This window comes from Diadema antillarum, unplaced genomic scaffold (assembly GCF_040938485.1).
Source record: "Diadema antillarum isolate AM-2024a unplaced genomic scaffold, OU_Dant_1.0 scf00000068, whole genome shotgun sequence".
NCBI classification, from domain to species: Eukaryota; Metazoa; Echinodermata; class Echinoidea; order Diadematoida; family Diadematidae; genus Diadema; species Diadema antillarum.
In genome coordinates this window covers 314,795-341,617 of record NW_027270957.1, presented here as the reverse complement: position 1 = coordinate 341,617, position 26,823 = coordinate 314,795, and the positions used below count along the sequence as shown (strand labels likewise).

General features: G+C 40.1%; 1 protein-coding gene across 1 annotated transcript; it reads right to left on the bottom strand.

Moving 5' to 3' along the window:
• Positions 1 to 9,955: 9,955 nt before the first annotated feature.
• LOC139716636 (F-box only protein 7-like) lies at positions 9,956 to 24,031 on the bottom strand. The gene is made up of 11 exons (XM_071628164.1): positions 23,910 to 24,031; positions 20,176 to 20,646; positions 19,251 to 19,380; positions 17,609 to 17,810; positions 16,740 to 16,811; positions 15,948 to 16,034; positions 15,491 to 15,543; positions 14,904 to 15,062; positions 12,069 to 12,217; positions 11,014 to 11,078; positions 9,956 to 10,264 (listed from the first exon to the last, which is right to left on the bottom strand). Exons 1-11 carry the CDS (start codon positions 24,020 to 24,022, stop codon positions 10,041 to 10,043), a joined length of 1,725 nt encoding a protein of 574 aa, XP_071484265.1. The 5' UTR covers positions 24,023 to 24,031; the 3' UTR covers positions 9,956 to 10,040.
• Positions 24,032 to 26,823: the final 2,792 nt, after the last annotated feature.

Below are 26,823 nucleotides of genomic sequence, written 5' to 3'. Positions count from 1 at the left end.
ATTATGGTATTTGAGTCCTGCCTGAAATGCTTGATATCATAATCCTGTGTACGCCACATTTATATACTTTTTTCTTGCTCTGTAGTTGACCAAGAAAATGTCACATTCACATTGGACCGAAGAATATATTATGCTTCTCACTGGCGTTTGTGGAGAAGAGAAAATTTTTGAGCAGGTTGCCAGAACAACAACCAGGAGAAAATGAGTGTACAACATCTCTAAGCATATGACAAGTTTGGTGTTTGAGGAGGACTGTATTTTCTTTATGATTTTTTTCTTTTTTTTTTAAATTCTTTAAATGCACGCTTATCAATATTTTTTTTTTTCATTTCAGCGTAAATGATTAGTGAGGTTATTAGTAATGAAATGGGTACATCTTGAGCAGTCATTCATAAGATGTTGCATGTATACATTCAAAATATACCTACTTATTTTTGTAATTGTACACACAAAATACAGACACCATGCAGCAAATGGGGGAAGAAGAGGGCCAACAGGGACGACGGTGCACTGGACCAGTGACGAGTCGCAGTGGACTAGGTACACACACATATAACAGCGGCTGAAGGCGAGAACAGCTAGTTCTTCCTAATCATGAAGAGGAAACTTGAAGCGCTGGAAGCACAAGCCAGACAAGTGTCAAGTGTGTGGAGATTTTGTGTGGAGATTTTCTCACTGCATCAGCATCCTCGAACATCAGCCTGATAGGATCACTAAGCTCAAACCTCATACTTTTTAAAATTTGTCTTATCCAGTTTAGACAGTTCAAAGCCTTTAATTGTATTCTATTGTGGCTGCCTCACTTTATGTGATTCGCTATTAGTGAGGAGCTTCTGTCGAGTTCGAATAAAGACAAAACACTCCAAAACAAATTCATTCTACTGTCTTGCTGTCCTACTGTTCATCTTCTGTTCGTCTAATGTACTTCGACTGATGTATGCAGTGGACTTCCTCCTAGTGGAGAAAGGTAAGGGAGGTTGTGAGAACATATTGGTCATGACAGATGTGTACATCAAGTATGCACAGGCAGTTGCGTGCAAAGACCAATGTGCGGTAACTGTAGAAAGGGCCCTAAGATACTTGTGGTTCTCCCACTATGGAATTCCAATACATATTCATTAGGACCAAGGTAGGGATTTTGAAGGGCAGTTAATCAAGGAGTTATGTAGACTGTACAAGATCGATAAGATAACTACGCCCTACCATCCTGAGGGAAACGGGCAGGTTGAGAGGTTTAAGACTGTGAGGAGCAAGCGTGGCCTCAGCTTGAAACTGATATTGTGGACTTTTCATTCTCAAGTGGATGTGGAAGTTTTACAGGGTTTCAGCGAAAAGAGCGGCTAGTCACAGCTCTCATTCAGCACCATGCACTGGACAAGCACAATCAGACTCTCTGTGCTATGATTCAGTCCCTGGAACCTAGTGAGAGGAGAAAGTGGCCTGAGATGCTGTTCCACCTAGTGTACTTTTATAATAGCACACCCTATAGAGCCACTGGATACACTCCCTTTTGTCTCATGCATGGAAGAGACCCATGTATACCTGTGGACTAGTTACTTTGCAGGGTAGCAGGTAACTGGAATCAAGACTTTGTTCAGTCGCAGGCTGATGCAATGGCAACAGCGAGTGAATTAGTAACAGAGAATCTAAAGACAGCTGCAGCTGCTAAGAGGAGACATGATGTAGGCATAAATGAGGAGAAGAATGTGGTGAGATTAGGCCAGAATGTTCTACTCAAGCAGACGGCCTTCAAGGGTAGACACAAACTAGAAGACCGATACCATCGTGACAAGTATGTTGTCATGTGGGTAAACCCAGAGGGAGATGTGTGTACAATACAGCCCGTACATGGTGGCACAACTAAAACTGTAAACCGAAAGTATGATGATCCTGGGGATGGCGGTCATGTTATAGGTAGAGAGAAGTCAAGTCAAGATTGCACTGAGACTATAGACAATGTATGGGCGTGTAGTGACGAAGAAGAAGATCAGGATGGAAACTTCATTGATTTCAGAGAGTTAACCTATGATCAAGACCGCTCAAAGCAAGAGGGTGTGAGAAATCACAGAGAAACAATAAAGGAGTACACCCTAACCCTGGCCATTGGCCAAGGCCAATCATTCGATAGACTTATGATGTATGTATAGACACATATAAGCTTCTGACAGGAACATAAAATCTGCATTCTTTTATCAGGCCTGCGACTCTAGTCACTGCACCTCCTGGTGTAGCCCAAAAACAGTAAATGGAACGCATGTTGGAGACATTAGGTTCGCATCTGCCATTATTTTCTCTGGCAACAACTTTGATAAAATAAAATTAATGTCAGTTCTTTCCACTCAAGATAACAGCCAAAAGCACCTTTTACGCCCTCCAACATAAATACATCACCCCAGCAATCGAGGAACACTGGCAACAGGTCCAGAGTGAGACGGGGAAAAAACACCAAGGAGGACCCTTTGTTGTCTGTGGTGAGCACCCTCTTGTTGTTTTTAACAGTTACAAGTGACAACACCCACAACACAACCGAATTATAGTAAATTCAATTTCACGGCATAAAAGTTTTTCAAATTATCCTGTTAAAATATAATCAGAAGTTCAGTACTCTAATCAGGTTGCTGTAAAAGTTAGTGTTGCTAATTAATATTATTATTACTAATCATAGTAATAGTATCATAATTTTTTCACAGTCATTATCATTAGTATCATTACTATCTTATTATTTCACATTCATTATCATTAGTATTATTATTATCATCTTATTATTTTTATCATCATTAGTATTATCATCATTGACACAATTTTTGATATTAGTGTGACAATATGTTTCTGAAATGAAAGTAAAAATCTGCATTATAACAAACTCGTGACGCCACACATTCCATGTCCTAGTGTAGTGAGGAAACATAGTACGCGATTTGTACAGGTGAAATCACACTTTCCTCTGTCATCATTGTCTTCAACAACTTTGACAAAATCAAGTTCATTTCAAAGTTCTTTCCAATCAAGATAATGGCAAGCACCACATTTCACACACTCCAGCGGAGGTACATTGCGCCGGCCATTGAGGACCACTGGCAGTGGGTCTAGAGCGAGAACTGAAAGAAGCACAGAGGAGGACCTGTTGTTGTCTGTGGTGAGCAATATTTCAAAGGGATATACAATTGTACCGAAATTCTACACTGATGAATTAGCCATAAAAAAATAGAATTAAATGGACAACACTGCTCCCTTGTGGCGCAACTCTCTCCTAATGGACGTAACACCTCCTGGTGTACTCAAGAAACTGTGCACAGAACCCAAATTGGAGGCATTAGGCTCGCCTCTGCCATCATTTTCTCAGGCAACAACTTTGATAAAATGAAGGTAATGTCAAAGTTCTTTCCAATCAAGATAATGGTCAAAACCACATTTCATGCCAGCGGAGGTACATTGCGCCGGCCATTGAGGACCACTGGCAGCGGGTCCAGAGTGCGAATAGAGAGAAGCACAGAGGAGGACCCATTGTTGTCTGTGGTGAGCAGAATGGAATAGCTGAATAGAATTGAATGGACAACATTGCTCTCTTGTGGCACAACTCTCTCCTAATGGACACTACACCTCCTGGTGTACCGAAGAAATGGTACGCGGGACTCACGTTGGAGACATTAGGTTGGCCTCTGCCATTATTTTCTCTGGCAACAACTTTGATGAAATCAAGTTAATGTCAAAGTTCTTTCCAATCAAGATAATGGCCAAAAGCACCTTTCATGCCCTCCAGCATAAATACATCGCCCCAGCAATCGAGGAACACTGGCAACAGGTCCAGAGTGAGACGAGGAAAAAATGCTGAGGAGGACCCTTTGTTGTCTGTGGGTAGCACCCTCTCTTTGATTTGAATAGTTTCAAGTGAAAACACCCACATCGCAACCAAATGAAAGTAAATTCAATTTTGAGACTTAAAAATCTTTAAATTATCCAGTTAAAATATAATATGAAATTCAGTATTCTATTCAGATTGCTGTAAAAGTGCACAATAGAAAAGTAAGTGTTGCTACTATTATTATTACTAGTAATAGTGATAGTAATAGTATCATGATTTTATCACATTCATTATCATTAGTATTATTATTATCATTAGTATTATTATTATCATTCATATTATTATCATCATTATTATTATTTTTATCATCATCAGTATCATTAATCAATTTTTGACATAAGTGTGACAATATGTTTCTGATATGAAAGTACAAATCTGCATTCTTTTAACAGACTCGTGACACCACACATTCCATGTCCTAGTGTAGTGACGAAACATAGTACGGGATTTGTACAGGAGAAATCATGCTTTCCTCTGTCATCATTGTCTTCAACAACTTTGACAAAATCAAGTTTATTTCAAAGTTCTTTCCAATCAAGATAATGGCAAGCACCACATTTCACACACTCCAGCGGAGGTACATTGCGCCGGCCATTGAGGACCACTGGCAGCGGGTCCAGAGCGAGACCTGAAAGAAGCACAGAGGAGGACCTGTTGTTGTCTGTGGTGAGCGATATTTCAATTGTACCGAAATTCCACGCTGACAAATTAGTCATTTAAAAAAAAAATAGAATTGAATGGACAACATTGCTCTCTTGTGGCACAACTGAGCTCTCTCCTAATGGACACTACACCTCCTGGTGTACCCAAGAAACTGTGCACGGGACTCACGTTGGAGACATTAGGTTGGCCTCTGCCATTATTTTCTCTGGCAACAACTTTGGCAAAATAAAATTAATGTAAGGTTCTTGCCAATCAAGATAACGGCCAAAAGCACCTCTCACGCCCTCCAGCGTAAAATACATCGCCCAAGCAATCACAACGCACTGGGAACGGGTCCAGAGTGACGCAATGGGAAACAATCGAGGAGGATCTTTTGTCATCTATGGTAAGCAATTGACTTGCATCCTCTTGTTGTTTACTTGCTTTCAATTTTGTTTTTAACAGTTACAACTGCCTAAACTCACATGGAACCATAAGAAAGAGAATTCAGTCTTGCAATATGAAAAGTTTCAAAATATCCCGTTAAAATTGAATGAAAAGTTAAAAAGAACTGATGTTCGTCCTGACAAGTGGACATCTTGTACATACTTACTATTCCACACAAGGGACTAAAATGTAATGATGCCATTCCTAAGAAGTGGAAGCTATCAAAGATATCTGGATGCTGCAATCAAATTGCTCTGTTGTGCCATAATTCCCTGCTACTCAAGGACGTTGATAAGTGAAGATGTTTATTCACAGCAAATTAAACACAAACACTTATAATAATCATGATAACTAATTTATTTGATGTTTCTTTAAAGAGTTATATTCATTTTCTACCTTTATAAAGTTTTTGAAGGCAGCTAGGAATCATTGAAATGTACACTCCTAGGACCGTTATACGAGTACACACTCTTTCTCTCTTCACTGATCAACTTTTACAGTTAATTATTTTCAATATTTTTCAAATAGCATTGTCGCTATTCAAGGTGATGCCCGCAATGATTCATCCATCCACTGTGCTCAATACAGCACATACACCTTTATTGAGCATGACAGCCAGGACGTCCTCCAAGTTGGTTTTCTGGATAAATGGAGCGTTCAAACGAAGAGTCCCAGCCTTTGGTGTCATAAAATATTGCACCAGACAGTATAGGTCTTTATTTCTCACTTTCTGCCGAGAAATGTCAGTGGGTGGTGGTCAGCTGCTGGATATGGCTCTTTGGACTAGATTTTCTGGTCCAGACATAATTGCCAATTTAGAAGGAGATGTCAACTATAGTATGTGGTCAAAATGCCAGATAGAAGATTAATCACCATTGCCAATGCTCAAGCCATGTGTTTGGAAAGAGAAAATGACACAAGTCTGAAATCAGAACTCTGTGTCATTACGTGGGTCTTCATCAGCTCGAGCTTGAAAAAAAGTGCGCTAATGGGGGATCAGAGAAATAAGCCCGGAGTGAGTTGAAAAGTGCAATCGCGTCTTCACAAGCTCGAGCTTCAAGCATGGTTGACAAGGTCGGGTTTTAGCCCGATGCCGCGCATGCGCACTTTAGACGAACAAGAGCGCGGTTTTATAAACTTACCCGCGCGAACACACTCCGACCAGACTTCCTACGTTCGTTCCTACGTGGGTTCGCAACGCATGCAGTGCAGTTGATTGTGGCCGTCCGGACGCCGGAGCTAGTCGGTGTGCCCTATGCACCTGATCGTGTACATGCAATTGTGAGGCTCAATCAAACGACGAGAGATCTCGATTGTAGACGTAAATGTAGGCTGGCCAGGAAGCGTACACCACGCACGAGTTTTCACCAATTCCTGCATCTATCAATCTCTTCAAGACAACTCCTTGCTTCCTGCACGAACAATGCGAATTGGAGAATGCGATGTTCCACTTTTCATGCTTGGAGATCCTGCCTATCCTCAGTTGCCAAATTTGCTGAAAACATTCAGTGACAATGGCCGCACCTCACTCCTGAGCAAATAGTCTTTAACAATCGGTTAAGTAGCTGTCGGATTGTTGCAGAGCATGCGTCTGGCCGCCTTAAAGGCCGATGGCGCATTGTGTACAAAACGTGTGAAAGTAACCTGGACAGTATGTCGAAGATTGTAACCACATGCTGCATCCTACATAATGTTGTAGAGAAACAAGATAACCCCTACCTCGACCACTGGAACATTGAAACCCCAAATCAGATTCATCGCCAACCACGTAGTAACAATCAGAGACAAGCACAAGGTACTGCAGTAAGAAATGCTATCATGCAGAAACTCGAGGAATGAATTGATGCAGGCAGCAGAAAAGATCAAACAAAAACATTTAAGTAAGGTGAAGAGGCGTGGAGACACATCAATGGTGAAAGGAACTGGAAAAGCATTAAAGGTGAAGGGGGCTGGAAAAAGAAAGTAATAGACATGTAAGTATGTCATCTAATAACTACAGAACTGTATTATTTTTTTTTTTTGGTACAGTTTGCCAACTCAAAAAGTACCTAGAAAATGTCATCAAAAGTATGCTTCAAATTGCACCATTTGACATACAAAATTCAAAAAGTGTCACGCCGTGGGAGGGGGGACACCCCCCTCCCACATCCACCCCCCGCTCGGTCGCTCCGCTCCCTCGATTGTTGCAGCAAAATATTTTCCTCTTCTTTTTTTCTACCCCACTCACATGCCTGTTGGAAGTACCAAAATATTCAAATATATTCATTTTAACAACTTTCTTAATGTTTTCCTTGATAAAATGCTAATTATCTCAAAAGTCTAAAATTTTCGACAAAAAGTACTAAAACTTGAAAAGTAATGATAAGATTTACCTCAAACTTAACAGGAAAATTTGTTTCTACACAACAAACAATCCTATGTGGGATTATTTGTATAGGTACGGTACCCCACAAGCAAAGTTATTAACACAGATTAAGTCAATATCTTGTTTTTCTTTAAAATATCATAATCATATGTAAATTTAATGTAAAATTATGCCAATGGTCTCATACGATTGTTAAATATACCATGTGGTATCAAATTCAGTTTATACTATTGAGATAGTTAGTGCAGTTTGAGAAGTAGTGTGAAGACTATGCACTACAATTTGTTATGAATATGAATGACCTTCAGAAATTTGCATGGAATTTGCATATAGTGATATAATTACAAATCTCAAGAAGATTCAGATTCCCCAATGTCTAATCTGTCTAAATATATATAGTTTGCAAGAGTTTACTTCTTCAGGTAAAGACATATTCCTAATTCTTTAATGCCATGAGAGTCACACCATTTTACCAGACTGGCCCCCTTAAAGACGTAACAACGTTATTGGCCAGAAAGAAAAGAAAAGCAAATATCCTTTCAATTCAAAACATGTTGATTTGTGGATTGCAGTAATCTAGCCCTACCATTCTAGGCCCACATAATGGCTGTAGTGCATGTATCATCTGTAACACATTTACATGGAGTTTCTACAGCCTACTATTCTCAGGCAATACTTGTTGATGTGCGAGATAACCCACTCACAGGTACTACATCTGACCAACTTTCTCCTACTAGTCACCGTTTGTTATTTTGTAAAACGAGGTTTTCTTTATCAGATGGACTGCGTTACGATATATTAAACTAATTTCACTGCTTTATTTAAATATAAAGAAAATTGTTTATTGTAATTCAAACAGCATTGCTCGATTCTCTTTGCTAATCACACTACAACAAAGTCTCAAGTTTATCATTCTAATGTAATCGCATCCACATAGGTAAACAATGTGAATCGGTGCATTCTCGCTGCACTGTCCATGCACAGCATAGCATACAGTAAGCACAGCCATATATTACTAGCATACATTCAGTGCTTTTAGCAGGAGTAACCCGAGGCACGTGAATCGAGTAGAGACTTGTGTGTCATGTTACCTCACCTATAATTCTTAACTCTTCTTTGACGACAGCATCCAGGGATTAAAGTGTTCTTTAACCATGAAAACAATGCTCCTACTCCTAGATAGCTAACTTTGGTGGTTCTAGCCCTCTCCTGATCTCACCTCCCTGGTTGAGTAGCTCACTGTCATAGTGTTTTCCTTTTTGATTTTTAAGATACTGGGATATGGCCAGCGTAGACGTTATATAATATAGTACCTAGATGGTAGAACTTGTGCTGTACACATTCAATTCTTGACTCGACCAGTAACAGCCAATCACATACTTGCCCTGCCGCTTGTCTCATGTCTGCAGACAATAAACGAACATCATCATTGCACGAAAAAAGAGGAACTAAAAAAAAAAGCACAATAAACCTCACAAGAAAACGCATTCGAATCAGCAATATAGTTGGCTCATTTGTACATTGTAGAACACGTATGCAATAGTTAAAGGACAACTTTACTTTCAGATAAATGCGAGTTGTGCGAATGTTGCAATATTAGTAGAACACATCAGTGAAAACTTACGGAAAATCGGACATTCCTTTAAAATTGTACCTTCTTCTAGGTGGGAGTTGCGTTTTGGTTTAAGTAGCAGCCCACACTATTGATCGCGACTGATCACAACCTCGTTCACTGCTAGTGAAGCAGTCAAACTCTATAAAATATCATTCCCAGTTGAAGAAAGATTTAGTAAAACAGGTCACAAGACTTGTTCCCAGGAAGGAATCGATATCCCAAGTTAGTGAAACAGGCCCCTGGGCATTTTGAGCTATTATCGCCAAGTTTGTCACAACTTTGTGGACATGGTAGCCCCATTCAATTTGGCCAACCTTATCCAGAAGGATGTGCGGTTCATCATGTAAAAGCAATTATTCAAAATACTAACATAGGTAATATCATTATAAGCCTATTTAGTAAACAATGCTTGAACAAGAGTAGAATTACTGTCTATATGATCAGAGTTAAGGGAACTGTTGATATTGCAAGACAGGGCATTTTCACAGATAAGAGAACATTGAAAAACAAAGCACATAAAGATGCTACATGTACCTGCTTATGTTTGCAGTTGTGAAAATGGATGTATACTGTACAATATAACAATGTTAACGACGTTTCACATAAAACTACATGACAATTGTTGTATACAATACCCTGCTTTGTCAATTCGCTCAATCAGGCCTCTTGTATCTTAGAAAAGACAAAATATATCTTTTTTCGTAGACATGTGGAACATGGATTTTGAATATGCTGATTTAGAATTTGAAATGGCAAACTTGTTACACTTCTACACATGAGAATTGTGCATAAAAATGAAGCATATAACATATTCACTGTAGCTGTCATGCACTAACTACTGTAGAGTGAAGCCATACTTGAGGATGCTTAGCAGCTAGCCTGTACTGGTCTTCACAAGGTGTTGACTACCCTTCACCTCACTACAACCCAAATCCATCAAGTGGGATTCTCCATGAATGCCTCACTCCTTGGCTCACAAGCCATGCATCACCCTTCCCTGGCTTTGGGATGAATCACCATGGCAACCCATCTTTCAGCCGCTATCGGTCTGCTCGGGCAGAAGATGCGGGGGGAGGAGTGGCTCTGTCTGCTTCCTCTCCAAGTTCCTCTCACCTGAAGAACCCCTTCATGCCACCCAGATTTCGGCCTCCCATCCGTCTCCCAGGCATTCCCAGCAGATCCTGGGAGGGCTGGGGAGCATATGGGTGGGGCCGTCCGGTATCCATGTCCCGCATCCCACCACCGTGGCCAGGTCGAAGGTCAGAGTCGGGGTTGGGGAAAATGGGATCATGGCGTGGCCCCGGAACAAGTGGGCCTGGCATGGGAATAAAACCTGTAAAAAAGATGATGTAATATATCAACAAAGCATGAAAAGAATTATAAAGATAATGTCTAACCATAAGAAATAATTTAAATTACTCAAAAATTACCAGTACCAGTGTATACAAAATTTGAATCCCAACACACACTCTGCAGTCTTAAAAAATTGTACATACTAGTAGATGACCACAGCACTCCTACTCTAGAAAATCAAGGCATTATCATTCTGTTCTTGCAAAACTGTTAGAATGACTACTGTAAATGTCGATATTTTCACGTGATTAATTTTTCGTGCTGAGCAGCTCAAAGACATATTCGCAGGCTGCTAAATTTGTGCTGCGCAATTGTCAACCCATTCACAATGTGCACAGAAAATTGTGAAGATATTTTCACGGGTTTTAGAATTTGCGACAGCCAGAAGTACCGCGAAAAACACAAAAACTAATGTACACCGAAAATTTATGCTTTTTCGGTAGTTTTTCATTCTGTCACAAAAAAGGCAGAATTCACGTTCTTCACGCGATAACCCCCTATTCCCAATGGGGGAAAAAAAAGATGTTGTGATACAAGCACATAGAGCAAATGATGGTTATGAATTACCAGCTTCAAAGCACTGCACAGCAAAACAGTACAACATAATTGGGCTAGGAATCCTGTCTACATACACTCACCGACGAAAAAACAAATCAACTTCTCAAAAAAATTGGCATATTCCTTTGTATTCACATACATAATTGTATTTGGGAAGTACACAATACATACCTGGAGCAGGGAAACCTGGCAGAGCTGCTCTGGAGTTGAAAGGGTCGAGGTCATAGTCACCTCCCCTGTAGCATGTTTGAAATCATAAAATATAATTGAAATAATTGAAGCTAGTTTTCTTCTTATGGCTAATTACACACAGATACGATACACTACCTGTAACACGAATTCATTGTAGTGTGACATTCCTCCTAAGCAGTACTGTCCCAAGCCTTCATTGGGGACATCCGTGCCATTCTAACATTTTATCTCTAGCCACATTCTGCGTATACTCTTCCTGTATTTTAAAGAGCAAATGAAAATGAAACTGTGACCATTGAGCCCTACCCCAATTCGTTACCTCTGTGGCTGCCCATTCAAGACAACACTGACACAATGTCATAAACTACAAAATTTGAACATCGATTTAGATGTAACAAAGAAGGTGAATATATGCAATAACTTAAATACCAGTACTTCTTTCTTTTTTACAAAGAAAAGACTGCAGACATTAATTACTTGGGAGGGAAAGAATTAATGAAAGTCTCTGTAAAATGGGAACAGCTAACTAAAACAAGTTCTGCAGAATAAGCAAATTAATAATAGCTCTGAAGATGGGTGTCAAAGGCTCTGAGATCAAAAGGCTTAAGTAGAAGACTCTATACATTAGATGAGGTAACATAGGCCTTGCAAATATGCACTTATAATCATAACTGATTTGATTACTTCAGCGCCAGATTTATTAGAACACCTTACCATGTCCTGGTCTAATACAACGTTAACACGGTATGATTCTTGTTTTGCTATAATAAACAACAGCAAGACTACAATTATATTGTCCCTACATTTTTATCTTACTCAAAAGATCTTCACACAATGTGCACAATATGCATATAAATAGTCATAGCTAACTGCTTGTAGATTACTTTTGTGCCACATCTACTATTGCCTCTTAATGTGATGATCTCATATTTGTTAGAATTGTATCTATGTCATCAATAAAGTATCCATTATAATCATAATCATCATCATCATGCTTTAAATTCAAAACCTAACTGTTCTAACTATGAAATTACCTGAATCCCGGTGGGTAAACACCTGGTACAGGGCTGGGGTAGGATGGTACAAAGGCAAAGGGCCGTCTGCCTGGTGGGTAGAAAGAGGACTGGATGCGACTTCTCAGCTGTTCCCTAAGTTTCTTCAAGCGGTACTTCTCCCTGTACGCCTGCAGAACAGGTTAATGGGGGAGGGGATAACATATTTATTACCGACATACAGCGTAGCTGCACTCTGCTCAGTTAGAGGACAATAAAATCATGAGGATGTACACGGGGACCTTCCTTTTTCTTCTACACTAAAACTCATTTCTTTTGCATCGTAACTGCATCTTCTATTGGCTTCTGGGTGTCGCAGCAATCAACAGAGATGCTGATTCTCTACACAGTCTACTTTTAGGTTCCATGACATCTGCTCCTGCGACAATTGCTCCCATGACATATCTGCGCGCTAAGCCAAACAAAAATTCTACCCACCAAACATTGCCCTCACCTCAATCCTAATCCTCACATCAAACTAAACCTAAAACAACCTGACCCTCACCCTAAGTCCTTAGAGATAAAAAGACCAGAGCAATTGTCCAGGAACAAATGTCGCGCCACCCCTTTCAGAAGCTCTTCAAATTTTGCTGATGGTGTTAAGCCCCTGTTCCACTATCACGATTTGGACCCCGATCTGTCCCGTGATCTAGCAGATCGGGAGAGAGCGGCAAAAGTGTACGGGGATCGGAAGCATCGTAGCAGCGTGTGGAGGTCGGGGTTAGAGCGGGCATTTTTTCAGATCGGGAAGAAATTTTGAACCGGTTCAAATTTTCTTCCCGATCTCCCCATTCAAAATTGACCTATTTTTAATCGTATGGCAAGCGGGGAGAGCGTAGTGACAGCGTAAACACAGCGGGGAGAGCGTAGTGACGGCGTAAACGCAGCGGGATGAGCGTAACAAGGTCTTTCTGAGCGTAGTAACATCGGCACAAGAACGGGAATTAATTTTAGCTGTAATTTTCGAAGAAGAAGAAGAGATGAAGAAAAAGAAGAGAAGAAAGCAGCGAAGCAGCTACCCAAAAGGCGAAGAAAGAGAGACTGCACGTGATGCTTAAAGAGGAGGAAGAGGACATAGCAGAATTTTGAAGAATATGAAATCATCTACAACTGGAGGAAGACGGACTATAAAAGCAAGGATATCAAGAAAAAGCCTTGGAAAAATCAGCACGTCTTTGTTTATACAATGCATTGCTGCAAAAGAATCGTGAGTTGAGGAGCCTCTTCGAGGTCCACAGTATATTTCTTCGGTTCTGCATGCTAATAAGTTGACTGACTGCAGATCAACAGTCGAATCGGGGTACATCGGGGCACATCGGGCACTTTTCAGCTCTCTGAACGGGGTAACAGCGTGATAAGATCGTATAGATCGTTCAGAGCGTAGAGACAGCGTGCATCGATCAGATAACATCGGCAACATCGCACTGACAGCGTAGCTACATCGTTCTAAAACGTACTGGCAGCGGCAGAGATCGTAATGTCTCATTCCCGATCATCGTAGTAAGAGCGTAGCAAGCACTTGGTAGTCGTAACTGCAGCTTACTTAGAGCGTTCTAACATCGTACTGTGTCCAGATCGGCTCAGGTTTTACCCGATCCTTCCCGATCTGAGAAAATTGTCAAATCGTAGCGAGAACGGCATAGTGGAATGGGGGCTTTAATAACATAACCAGTTAATTCTGGGCAATGCATATTACCAGTATCTCATTCCTAACTCCTCTCATAGCGTTTAGGGTGATTCTGCAACCTAACTACACCAGACAACAACTAGCAATCAACTCCTGCAGCTGGAGCTTAAACATCACTATGTTTTTAAAAGAAGGACTCACTGCATTGCCAGAAAGTCCAGAGACATGTGATGGTATTTTAACACATGTGTCGGTACACATTAGGAATTGGCTGTTTAACGCTCACAGTGCTTTGTTTGTTTATTGGCAAGTACACTGGAGTTCTTTCTTCACCAATTGATACAGATTGTCTGGACTGATTTCTCAATAAACAGAGATTATCTAACCCCCTATACCCTACTGTGCCAACATGGCCTTCCTCTTGGACTGAAGCACATTATCACACCTGGGGGGGGGGGGGGGGGGGGTTTCATAAAGCTGTTCTTAAAGTTACAAACAACTTCAGGACGACTGGTGATCTGTCTTTGTGCTAAATTATTGAAATTCTGATACACATAGCACACCAGAACTGATCACCAGTTGTTCTTAAGTCATTCGTAACTTTAAGAACAGCTTTATGAAACACCCCCCTGAGTGGGCTTGCTAACTTCACAACTAGGTCAAATTTAAATGGATTACTGAATGCTGATGAAAAAGCTTGGCAATTAAAGCTACATGTATTAAAGGTGCATGGTACCGGTGTTTTAGTCAAATGCGTACGCGGGCGCACGGCGCAAGTTGTTTCCTATAGAGACCTACGCTATCGACTCCTCTTTAGCGCTTACGCTTTGGCCCACTTTCCCCGAGTCCGAAGAAGTCCGATCCACTGTAGTCAGTGGTCCGATCACAGTTCGGCTCATGATTTGGCTGAGGGGGATGACAGCTTTAGCAAACTTCTTTTGTGATGTCATAATAACAAACACATATGCACGCACCCTGGCATTACTACAGACTGCGCGATGCGCAGAGAAGACAAGAAGGCAACGTTACTTAGCAACACCTACGCACTTTACTCTTGATGACGGCTCAACTTCGGTTATCTTCGTATCAATGCTAACGGTGATCGGCAGTATCATCAACAGCGCCCTCTACACTACCGGGACTATGCCCCTTTAAGTGCTTCGGCACACACAGGGTGAAGTTATACTAACATTTTTCCAATTGCTCTGCCTGTCCGTCGCTTTCCCACCAAAATCCCTGAGAACAAGTTGCCGCCATAGGGTCATGTCATTGGCCAGGGTGTGGAAATGTTTGCACACTGTCGTCATGGTCACGAGACTGGCGACATTCAGGTAACTCAGGATCTTCAGCTGAAATGATAAAATGGGAGGTCTTCAATGCAATGTTCATATAATCTGATGTACTGTTCTTTTTTCTGCACACCGTTGTAAGATATCATCTCCCATTCAAAACAAACACCAACAAAATATTCAAATAAATGTTTGATTCTTTTGAAATGATGATTCTCTGGTGAAAGTCTATCGCTCCCATTCTATAAAGACAGTCTTTCATTGTCTGAATTTAGGCTGTCAATTTGAGGATAATGCTCCACTGTTTTCATCAAATTCAGAATTTTGTGAGTGTAGTTAAACATAGACTAATTTATGCTATCTCAACTTGGAGACTCATGTGATAAAACTTTGCTGACTTTTCCTCAATAAAGTAAATTCATATGAAATATGAAGTACCAGTAGAGAAAGCTGACTGTAACATATCTTACAAACTTCTCAGTAAATACCTGCATTTCAGGTAACATGGCCATCAGTCCATTCAAAGCAGGTAGACCAAGTTCTGAAAGTGTATAAAATTGCATGCATTTTTCATAGAGAACATACACACGGAGTGATTTACATAATGAATTATGCATTTGCTTCTTCTCATAGATTTTAATAAGGCAGAAAGACACATAATGAGACAAATTCACAGCCCCAACACAAGAATATGCAAGAAAGGTCTATAAAATGTTTGCACAGAAAGCCCTCGTTCCAACGATAAAATCATGAGGGCTTACAAACTTCCAATACAAGATTTACTAGTGCAGCAACTCACAAATCACCATCTTCAATACCTTGTAGACAGTGTGCTCCTAGCAAGTTTTCTCTAAATTGTTAACACCAAAACAGTTAAAAAGAGCAAGCTGAATAAAAACAAAAAAAATCATGATGCCTATTTTTCAATACCTGGTATCTACTCACCTGTCCTCATTCCTGCTAGAAGGCGATATGTCACAGCATCCTTGAATATTCTTGAAAGGTGTGGAAGACCAGTGTAGGTTGCATCTCCTTCAGGAAGAGACCAAGATATGTGCATTATGTACAAACATTACGGAGAATAATGTCGATGGATCAGGTGTCAAGCGACAAGACCTACTAGATATACCAACGATTATGCATGAAACTCACAAGGAGTCATAAATTCATCACTAGTATGTGAGCTCATATGCTGAATAAGCAGCAGCAATCACATGATTTGATTTGATTTGATTTAATTTTATTCTCCGTATGGCATCATTTACAATTGTTTTTTAATAAATATATTCAAACATAATATATACAAATGATACTCATTATACAAATGTAGCTAGTTTCTACAATTTCAACAATGTTGATTACACATACATCTGTGACTATTCAGATTGATTATTCAGACATGATTATTTAGAGTATTAGTACAATACGAGGCATCAGCATTTCATGTCCTAAGACTTCATACATAAATTCTTTTTAAAACTATAAAAGTACATCACCTCGCCCCAATTTTTCACACTTCCTTTCACAAGCTTTTATTGTAGGATATGGGTAATATAATTGCAGGAAAAGAGGTGAATAAATAATTTGGTTGGACCTTGCAACATACAAAAAGGCAGTATAAATACAATTCTCAGCTAAAGAAAGATTAGGCAAAATGTAATAATATCATGTAAGGATACAGACCAATAAAACAATCACATCGGTATAGAAGATGTATTGTTACTCCTCTGCACTCACCATCACTGACGGAGGTCACAAAGGCTTGCGGAGTCAGCTGGATCCGCCCAAGAACATCCTTTTTTAGCACACCTGAGTTAAACGTACAAATGTAGGGGGGAATTTACAGGTAACCAAAAGCAGATATGTCTATTACATACTCGGTCTAGGGCACTAACTAGGCATGCACACTGTTCTATACCAGTACCATTATTTTTGGCAAATTTGACAACTGTCTCATACTCCAATGATAATGACTCAGAATGCTCAATCCTAAATAATTCTCAGTGAGTGAGGTTGCCATTAGGTGATATGACGACCACACTCTTATCTCATATATGAATGGTTTTTTCTCATGAGTATCTAATTGTGAACCTACAACTATTTATTCCCAGCTTTTCACGTGTGAATAATGCTTCCACTTTACCCTACTTCTTTCTCCTTCTTCTTTTTCTTTTTAATTACAGCTAGAGGTTAGTGGGGAAGAGAAAAACTGCACTAAAATCACAATTTCCTGGGGATACTCCTCCAAGCCTTTGAAGCCATATACTGTACAGTAGATGGGATTCGTGACACCACAAACTTAATACAAATTTCACTGCTAAATTTCATCTTTTAAGATAACATTTCTAAACCTTCCTTACACATAATATCAGTGATATGATTACCAGAAAGTGAGGTGACATTTATCATCATAAATCAAAATTAAGCATATCTATGAAGATGTACACGTCATGAAATGATTATGGATTTCCACTGCAGATGAAGGTATCATTAGGGAAGGATATTGACAATACCGACAGGATCTTGGTTTTCACAGTCTAATTGCCGTTTGCAAAGACCTTTGAAAATTTATCATAGAAGCACTGGTTGAGGTGGGAGGGAGTTACCTTGCACAACCAATTTGGTTCCCATGGCGATGCAAACAAGAACACATGAGAGATCCATGCATTCTGGATGCTGATAGCGCAGTGTGTATGATGACCCTTTCTTCCAATCAGCTGGAAGGGATGATGAAATGGAATAACGTTCCTCCTCCTGGCTACTCTGGTCAGCACTGGACAAGCCACTTTTATCATCAGCTGTAGCTTCCTGCAAGATCAACATGCATACCTTTAAACATGGACCTTAAGATGCCCATTTTAAAGGGGAAGTCCAGGCAATTTTCATGATTTAACATCATGTAGTAAATACAATGTAAATTGCCAGCTCCATGTTTAGATTTGTGGAATTAATTGTGGTCCCTGAGCACGGAAACCAATAGTATTAATGAACAGCCAAAGCAAATTACACTGAACAAGGTATTATAGCAGTTTCACCATGAGAATGCATGAGTGGGAGCTCAACATAAGAATGCATGAGTAGGAGGCTCACATATTTCAGAAATGTAGCAATACAATTCCATTGCAATGCCGCTTGCTTACCAACAAGGTCACCTGTGTAGAATTCATGCATGCTTTCTTCTTTAGTCTTGCTTCCTTGAACCCCACCCCCACCCCCACTCATGCATTCTTATGGTGAAGCTGCCATGTCATCATCCTTGTTCATTGTGATTTGTTATAAATTTTGAAAACATTCTTATTCCTAAAATTCCAATCACTATACAGTGCGTATCACAAAAATAAAAAAAACGCAAAAAGATTTGATTTCAAAAAAGTGACAATTGTGTTAACTTTACACCAAAGTGAGTAGCAACATCATAAAACCACATATCTCCTCTTTCCAATGATATCTAATCTATTCATACACGGTCATGGATGGTTGAGTAATCATTCTTTTTGGACAATAGGTCAAAGTGAACTTGGGACCAAGTTTAGACACTGCAAGAATCAATGCACCTTATTAGAAATTAACTTAACAAATGGAATAATGAAATAAATAATCGCAACTTACCATTGTCTTCTTTCGGATATCTATTTTTAATATTACATCCCATGCCCCTCAACATGGCCACCATTCCTTTCCACACAGAGATTAGCTCTTTTCTCCATCTCACGCACAGCCCTGCGAATCATTGGGGCTTGGTGGCATAGAGCTTCAAACTCATCAGTGATTCTTTGTCTCAGAGTTGCAATGTCAGGTGGAGGGGTAATGAACACTTTGCTCTTGAGATAACCCCAAAGAAAAAAGTCACAAAAAGTCAGATCCGGAGATCGTGGTGGCCACTCCACATCATGATACAAGGCAATCACCCAATTTCCAAATACCTCAGCAAAGTTAACACAATCTTCACAAATTCGAAATTAAATCTTGTTGCTTTTTTTTATTTTATACGCACTGTATATTCTGAAACTTTGTATCCAGGAAAACCAATTTATAGTTGTTCAAAGGTAAAAGTTTGAGAATCATGTGGGATTCTCCTTTTTGCAAACCATCTCACAAAGCACAACTGATGGTGGGCTAATCTAAAGTCTGGTATCTGATATGCAAACAATTCAACATGTATACTATTCAAACTATGATATGTTATATATATAAATCATCTTTACGCAATCATTTGGACATTCTACAAGACCAATACAGGGCACTCACAGAAACGAAGAAACCTGTTTCCAACATGAGAACATGCAGCGCTATACAGAGGGCATCAGACTTGTTTTCTGGCTGGGCCATCGCACACAGCTGCTTCAAGCGCAGTGGAATCTTTCCATCTTCCGCATCCCTGTTACAAACACAGAAAGGAAGACAAACACATACCAGCGATAAAATTCACACAAAAATACATTTTGTATCATAGCAGTGTCACAGGGATTCGTAAGATATATCCTTTTACTTCAACTCTTCTAATTAACTCTTCTAATCAATCAATTGGAAATACCCCCCCCCCCCCCCCCCCGTTATTTGACATTTACCTACGATTGGAAAACATATAAAAGTGACCGCTTGCTGATGGGTGATTTTCTGTAAATCAGTAAACATTATAGATGAGAATTTTTTGTGTGTGTGCTCATTTCTGAATGTGCTACAAAAGATATCAGTACCATGATACTACACCACTGTGCCCATCAAACAATTACTGTTAACATTGAGTTGGACAACAGTCTTTTTTTTTTTTTACTTGAGGTGAAAGAAGCAACGATCAAAATTGGGTAGAACATACATGTGCCCAAAGCAGAGCGTCATTACATTTTAATCTTGCCAAGGAGTGACAAGTGGGGGTTGAAAATGAAAATACAAAAAAAAAAAGTCTGCACTACAGACAGGTCGTCTTTAAGTAATCAGAGCGACTCTGCCATTTCAAGGAACTGACTTACACAATGGCCAACATAAATAGGGATTGTATGACTTCATTTGTAAACATGCCACAGGCATGTACAAATGCTGATTTTCACTTACTCTATTCGTCTTAGTTGTATTCATGAAGATCGCATCACTACACACAAAACATTAAGTTCTTCACCAAAACAAGAAAAGAAGCCAAGAACGGACTTATTGTGTATGATATTCAGGATTTTACCTGCAAAGCATTGGCTCAGATATTTTCTCGCCTTCTTGGACCGCTTCGTCCAGCTGGGCGAGGCGTTCTCGTAACGCTCTCTCCTCCTCATCCATTTCAACCTCTCCTTCCGCTTCCTGGGAATTTTCAGCGGAATTGCTTCCCCCTGGAGAATCTGATACGTGATGGTCATACGGGCCAGGTACCTCCCTCTCCTCTGCTTGCCGTTCATCTTCCCATGGGGCTCTGATGCTTCCATTTATGGTGGTGTCTGGCCGGAAACTTGCTGCAGCAGCGCCACCAGGCCGAGAGCTAGAGCTGGAACTGCCGCATCCATTCTGCCGGAGATGGCCAGGAGGGACATCACTCTCGGGGATGAGCACTTTGACGAGATCACCGGAGACGATGTCAAATGACGTCAGCAGTTCCCCTGGATCTCCTTTGATTGGGTCCCTACCATTCAAGCTCAGTGCAAATTGTCCAAGCTCTAACCTGAAGGGCAGAAGCAACCACATTTCATAATGTAAAGTAATGAAATAGTAAAGTACCACACTACTATGTAGTAATTACTTGCACAATTTGTACATGTATGCACCCCATTTGATTCTAAATGATTTGTGATTTCAAGACTTTATCATGCCACTGCATTAACTTGCCCAGATTCTTCATAGAAAAGAAAAAACGGAACCATGCCAGAGGTATGTTGTATGTGTGTTTACTAGACATACACTGTATGTATGGGTAACCGCACCAGCGACCCAAACATTTACAGTTGTACGTGTCGGGTTAATGTGTATGGTTTATACGTATGGTTGACAGGATAACATTTTTTATAGAGCTATATACAAGAACTGCTGTGACCAGTTGAAATTTACTAAAGAAATGAAATATCAGGATGCAAACCCTACGTGTACAATTGTATTATAAGTGTGACTGTAACACGTGTTAGATTCTACAGCTGTATTTGTATGGACACTCTTTGACGGATCCCCTCTTTGATAATTAACTCAACCTCTCTTTTCTCTTCCCATGCTGCAACTGACAGTGACACTTGATTAATAGTCTACATTTGTAGGTGCAGTAAATTACTTGTATACTCCAAGGCAGTAAGCATGTAGGCTACTGTAGGACACCTACTAACCGCAGCAGCAACCCCAACATGTAGTATGATGTATGGTAGCCCTACTACATACATATCGACCACCTTCTTTTAAACCGACCGCGTATAATTCGCGCACTAAACACTTAGTACACACTTCTCTGCGCGCAAAGCACATAAAAATGGATTGGCTTTGAATGTAGATGAGGATGGTGTGGGAAAACGCGATAATTCACTGTTGAATGGTTTTACTCAAGGACAAAATTTCGAATGAATATTTTCACCGAATCGTAATGACAGCACAATGTAATGTCTATGGAAGTTTCTTAAAGGGATTGTACAGTATTGGTGGAGATGAGAATTGGGCTTTTAACTTTTTGCGAGATACCAAGAAAACACTTATGATATAGTACAGAACATACCATTTTAAGATGAATTCAAAGTTTATTTGATTAAAATCGGGTTTGGAACGACTGAAACATCCAAAAACAAAGTAAAACAAAGCGATCGTAATAAAGTGTGGGTCCCACACTTTATTAGAATCGCTCTTTTTTTGATATCTCAGCCATTTCAAAACCAATTTTCATCAAATAAACATTGAATTCCTCATAGAATTACATGCTCTTTCATATTTTATGAGAGGTTTCTCATTATCTCACCAAAAAATGTTAGAAACCTGAAATTAGGTCTCAACCAAAACTGTACGATCCCTTTAAAGGCTTCTAAAAAGCTTCATACAACACGGTGTTCAATACAACTCGGTTTGCGTGCATTGTCAATGCAAAAACAGCGGTCGATCCTAATAACGCGATTTACTGCGGGGAGCTGAAACGAGGCCACGCAAGTTCGTCGGCGATATTTTTGCACTGAAACTTCGAATCGAAAAGGGAACAACGGCATTTGATAGAGCTGGATTTTCTCAATCACGTAGGTCAAGTTTTTTACGTGAATTTCAGTGTTAAATATTCTTATCAAGCAAATAAACATTAGGCGGTCGATGAGTAGTAGTACATGTCACTGCACCAGCGACCCCCAACACGTACGTGGTTACACATTACAGCGCCCCGGGGTTAGGACACTTTGTTAAAAGGCATTTAAAACTCTTTCAGCTCACAACGAACAATGCACACACAGCAGCTCTGTAGCGAAGTATCTCACATGTATCTTTCAGCGGTAAAATTTAGATCTAACATTACGTTAGGGCCTAGTCTATAAATATTACGGATTTCTACAGCGCAATTTGAGTGGGTATGTAAGGCCTAGCGTTAAAGGGCTTAATAAGGCCCTATGGCCCTACGCTACTTGCAACAGTACGTCATACAGTACTCAGTCTCAGTAGGCCTACTGTTAGCCCCGGAGACCGCGCCGCGAGGCGCGGTCCTGGCGGCTTCCCCGCAGTTTCGCTTATGTTAGTTCTGTGCGCTTGTGCAAGTGATTGTGAATTCTGTGAACATCGGTGAGCTGCTTATAAGACATCATTTTGTGCATCACAAGCAATGAAATGCATCAAACAGTCGCCGATGATAGTCATTTAGGTTTCATCGACCCATGTAAGTATTCCTAGTAGTTTCTGTTGAAAAATTAAGGAAATATAGCGCCGCAAAGGCACCCGTTTGTTCAACATGAAGATCTTTTATGGGAGCACGGCGCAGCCGCCACACGCACACACTGCGTGTGGCGGCTGTCGCAGTTCAGTTCGGGAAACCCACTCACAAGGGGGGCCCCTCCTTATAAGTAACCCGTCCCCCTTATAAGTAACCCCGTCCCCCTTATAAGTAACCCCCGGGGCACCCCTTATAAGGAGTCTCCACGCTTTTTTGCAATGCAACGCGAAAATGAAAGGACTGCGGCAATTCGCTTGATTATGTCCATAAAGCTTCACAAGTTTCCTAGTTACTCACGAAATTTGAGCAAAATCGGTTTGAGGCATCATATCTAAAATCATGGATTTAAATGCGATGTCAAACGACCCATGCGAATGCTGACATGCGAGCGATTACTGGCGCGAGTGTCGCCAGGCGCGGCGGCGCGGCAATGCTTGAGTGCAGACGTGGCGACTTCAGTCGCCACGTCTGCACTCAAGCATTGCCGCGCCGCCGCGCCTGGCGACACTCGCGCCAGTAATCGCTCGCATGTCAGCATTCGCATGGGTCGTTTGACATCGCATTTAAATCCATGATTTTAGATATGATGCCTCAAACCGATTTTGCTCAAATTTCGTGAGTAACTAGGAAACTTGTGAAGCTTTATGGACATAATCAAGCGAATTGCCGCAGTCCTTTCATTTTCGCGTTGCATTGCAAAAAAGCGTGGAGACTCCTTATAAGGGGTGCCCCGGGGGTTACTTATAAGGGGGACGGGGTTACTTATAAGGGGGACGGGTTACTTATAAGGAGGGGCCCCCCTTGTGAGTGGGTTTCCCGAACTGAGTTAGCCTACTGTGAGCTGTGTAAGCAAAATATGGTGTTAAATGCATAAGCTGCGAATACTTGTAATGTAGGCCTACGTCTACGTCGTTCTGTCCTAGAAAGAGGGGGATCTAGGGGACTCCAGTTCGACAACGCCACGACGCTTGCTTGGCATGGCATGGATCATATCGGGGTCAGTCGCCCCTTGGCTTTACTAGTCTACTTTGCCGAGTAAAAACGGTCCTCACCCAAAAAGCCGACACACACATGCTGATAAATCTCCTAGGGTTTGGCCAGCTAAACTTCCGTCCTGGAGATCAACTTTCTCTGTCCTTTTTCCAAGTCTAACTCGCAGTTTCATAGTGAAATGATGTTCTGTCAACGTAACACAACTGGTAGAGGATTCAGTCACGTTCATGCATGGCCAGAATCCAGATACATAGACCTATATTTGTACCTATGATCAATGACGATACGTACTGCATGCGATACTGTACTGCGATACATATGATTGGTAAACAACTAGCCCGACCAGACACTGTTACGCTATGCGAGCGAGGTACCATGTACAGCGACTGGGCTGTGTATAGTTAGTAAACAACGTGCATGCAATCAAACACAAGCTTGAAAGTTACGAAATGCCCCTGGATGATTCCGATGCTGCGATGGGTGGAAAGTAGAGCACATTCTTCCAGCCAGTGCACACTGCCAATTTGAAGAGGGCACAACAATGATAATGATTCATGATGTGCAGTGTGTATACCCACCGTTTTTGCAGGTTGTACAGTACCTGTATACGAATTATATATATATATATATGTATACAAAAACGTGATTGATTGATTGATTGATTGATTGATTGATTGATTGATTGATTGATTGATTGATTGATTGATTGATTGATTGATCTTATTGTTCAACAAGGAAATTCGTCGCATATTGGATATTACAACACATGATATAAAATACATAAAAGTGCACCCAAATACAAGTATATAGGTCAAATGATATGTTCGGAAAGCTGAAGTTATACTGTTTTATACTGAGATTACGAGATTATTGTTTGTATTTCAGAAATATTTTTGCTTCAACTTGGCATTGTATTGGTATAATAGTGATTTTTTTTATTTACATGCATTCTATGCTAAACATTTATAGATTCATGCATGATGTTGGTATGTGAGACTGTGTGCTACAAGGTACATGCCTCGTGACAGTGAACGAAGGGTATAGCAATACAAAGTAGGCAGGTGGCATCAAAAAATACAGTATTAATAGTGAAGAGTATACATCATCGTTCCTGGACACAGCAACACAGAATAAACGCTAAAGAGGCGCTACTCATGTTGTTCACCGAATATCTCGCCTGACATTGTTAAAGGAGGCCTCCGGTTAATTTTCAGATTTTAACATTTGAATTACTATAAATCAGCTACACTGAGGACAGAGTTTCAGAATATATTATAATTGGGATGAAGAGTAAGAATATTTTCAAAATTTATAACAAATTGCAATGAACAAGGGTGATGACATGGCAGAGTCACCACAAGAATGCATGAGTTGGGGCTCAAGGAAGCAGAACAAAAGAAGAAGGCATGCATATCATAGATTATAAACAGGTGAACTCGCAAGCAAGTGGTATTGTAATGGAATTACACTGCTACATTTCTGAAATATGTGAGCCTACTATGTAGTCTGGTAGGAATGGGGGGTCCCCATGCACCCCCCGAACACATTTTTTTAACTTACTTTTTTGTAACCCTTAGGGTGTCTAGTTAGTGAATTTTTTTGTTCCCAAGAAAAAATCGTGTCCCATGGGGGTCATTGGCGGCCATCTTGGCAGCCATCTTGGATTTTCAGGGAAAATCATTATTTTCCATAACTTTTGAACTACACAGCATGAAATTATAAATAAAGCATTTCTTCAGGGTAAACGTGACACGAGGAATCGATTGCAATGATTATTTACATGATAAAAGCAAGTTTGAAACAAGAAAAGCCTATAATATGCAAATTTTGGTGTCATTTTCACCGAAAAATACCCAAATATTTTAACTTTTGAATTACACAACAAACAGGGACAAATAAAACAGTGCTTCAGAGTTGATACGGCATGAGGAATAGTTTGACATAGTTATTTACATGATTAAAGCAAGTTCCATAGAAGACAAGTCCAAAAAATGCGAGGAAAACCAGTGTCGTTTACTCTAGAAATATTCCAAAGTTGTCCATATACATGTACATGACAATCTCATATCTTCTAAGAGTAACTAACCACTTTTTCTTCACAGTCTGGTAGAAATATGGGGAGGGGGTCCCATGCACCTTCTTTCTCTATCCCTTAGGGTGTCTATTTCATGATTTTTTATTTGTTTCCAAGTAAAATCGTGTCACATGGGAGTCATTGGCGGCCATCTTGGATTTGCAAGGAAAATCATTAATTTCTATAACTTTTAAACTTTCAAACATACAATGAAAAATTAAACATTTCTTCAGGGTAAATGTGACATGAGGAATCGATTGAGATGGTTATTTACACCATTAAAAAACGTCTGATACAAGGAAAGTCCAAAATATGAAAAATTCTGTATCGGTTACACCAAAAAGTACCCAAATAGTTCAACTTTTGAACTATACACAACATGCAGGGACAAATAAAACATTTCTTCAGACGAAACACAGCATGAGGAATCAATTGAGATTGTCATTTACATGATGAAAGCAAGTTTGATACAAGAAATGTCAAAAAAATGAAAAATTAAGTGCTGTTACTCTGGAAATGGCCCAAATATTTCATGCTATAAAAATGGCAAATTGCATACCTCACAAAAGTGACTAACGACTTTGTCTTTAGATCATTGCCCAAATAGGCCTTTTTTGTTTGGTATCAAAAATAGAATCTGAAGAGAAAATTAATTTCAAGCATTGTCACCCCTCACTTGGTGAAATCGAATACGAATGTAAGCACTATGGTAATTCATATGCAAATGCCCTTAAAATAAGTGGTCAAAGGAGGTGACACATGATAATAATGTTGATCACAACATGTGAAAGTGACTAATGGACAAAGATAAAACTTGAACTGAAATTTAACACTCTTTGCGCGTTCAATTTCGTTTCATTTTGTATCTAAAAAGAGTTTGAGTTGGGATATTTTTAAGG

What these genes read in the sequence shown, in the direction of transcription:
- LOC139716636 (XM_071628164.1), bottom strand. Translation starts at nt 24,022, where the DNA reads ATGAAACTGCGAGTTAGACTTGGAAAAAGGACAGAGAAAGTTGATCTC. An exon ending in TGTGTGTGTCGGCTTTTTGG is followed by an intron (nt 20,647 to 23,909) that starts GTGAGGACCGTT and finishes TCTGCCCTTCAG; the next exon opens with GTTAGAGCTTGGACAATTTG. An exon ending in TCTGAGCCAATGCTTTGCAG is followed by an intron (nt 19,381 to 20,175) that starts GTAAAATCCTGA and finishes TGTTTGTAACAG; the next exon opens with GGATGCGGAAGATGGAAAGA.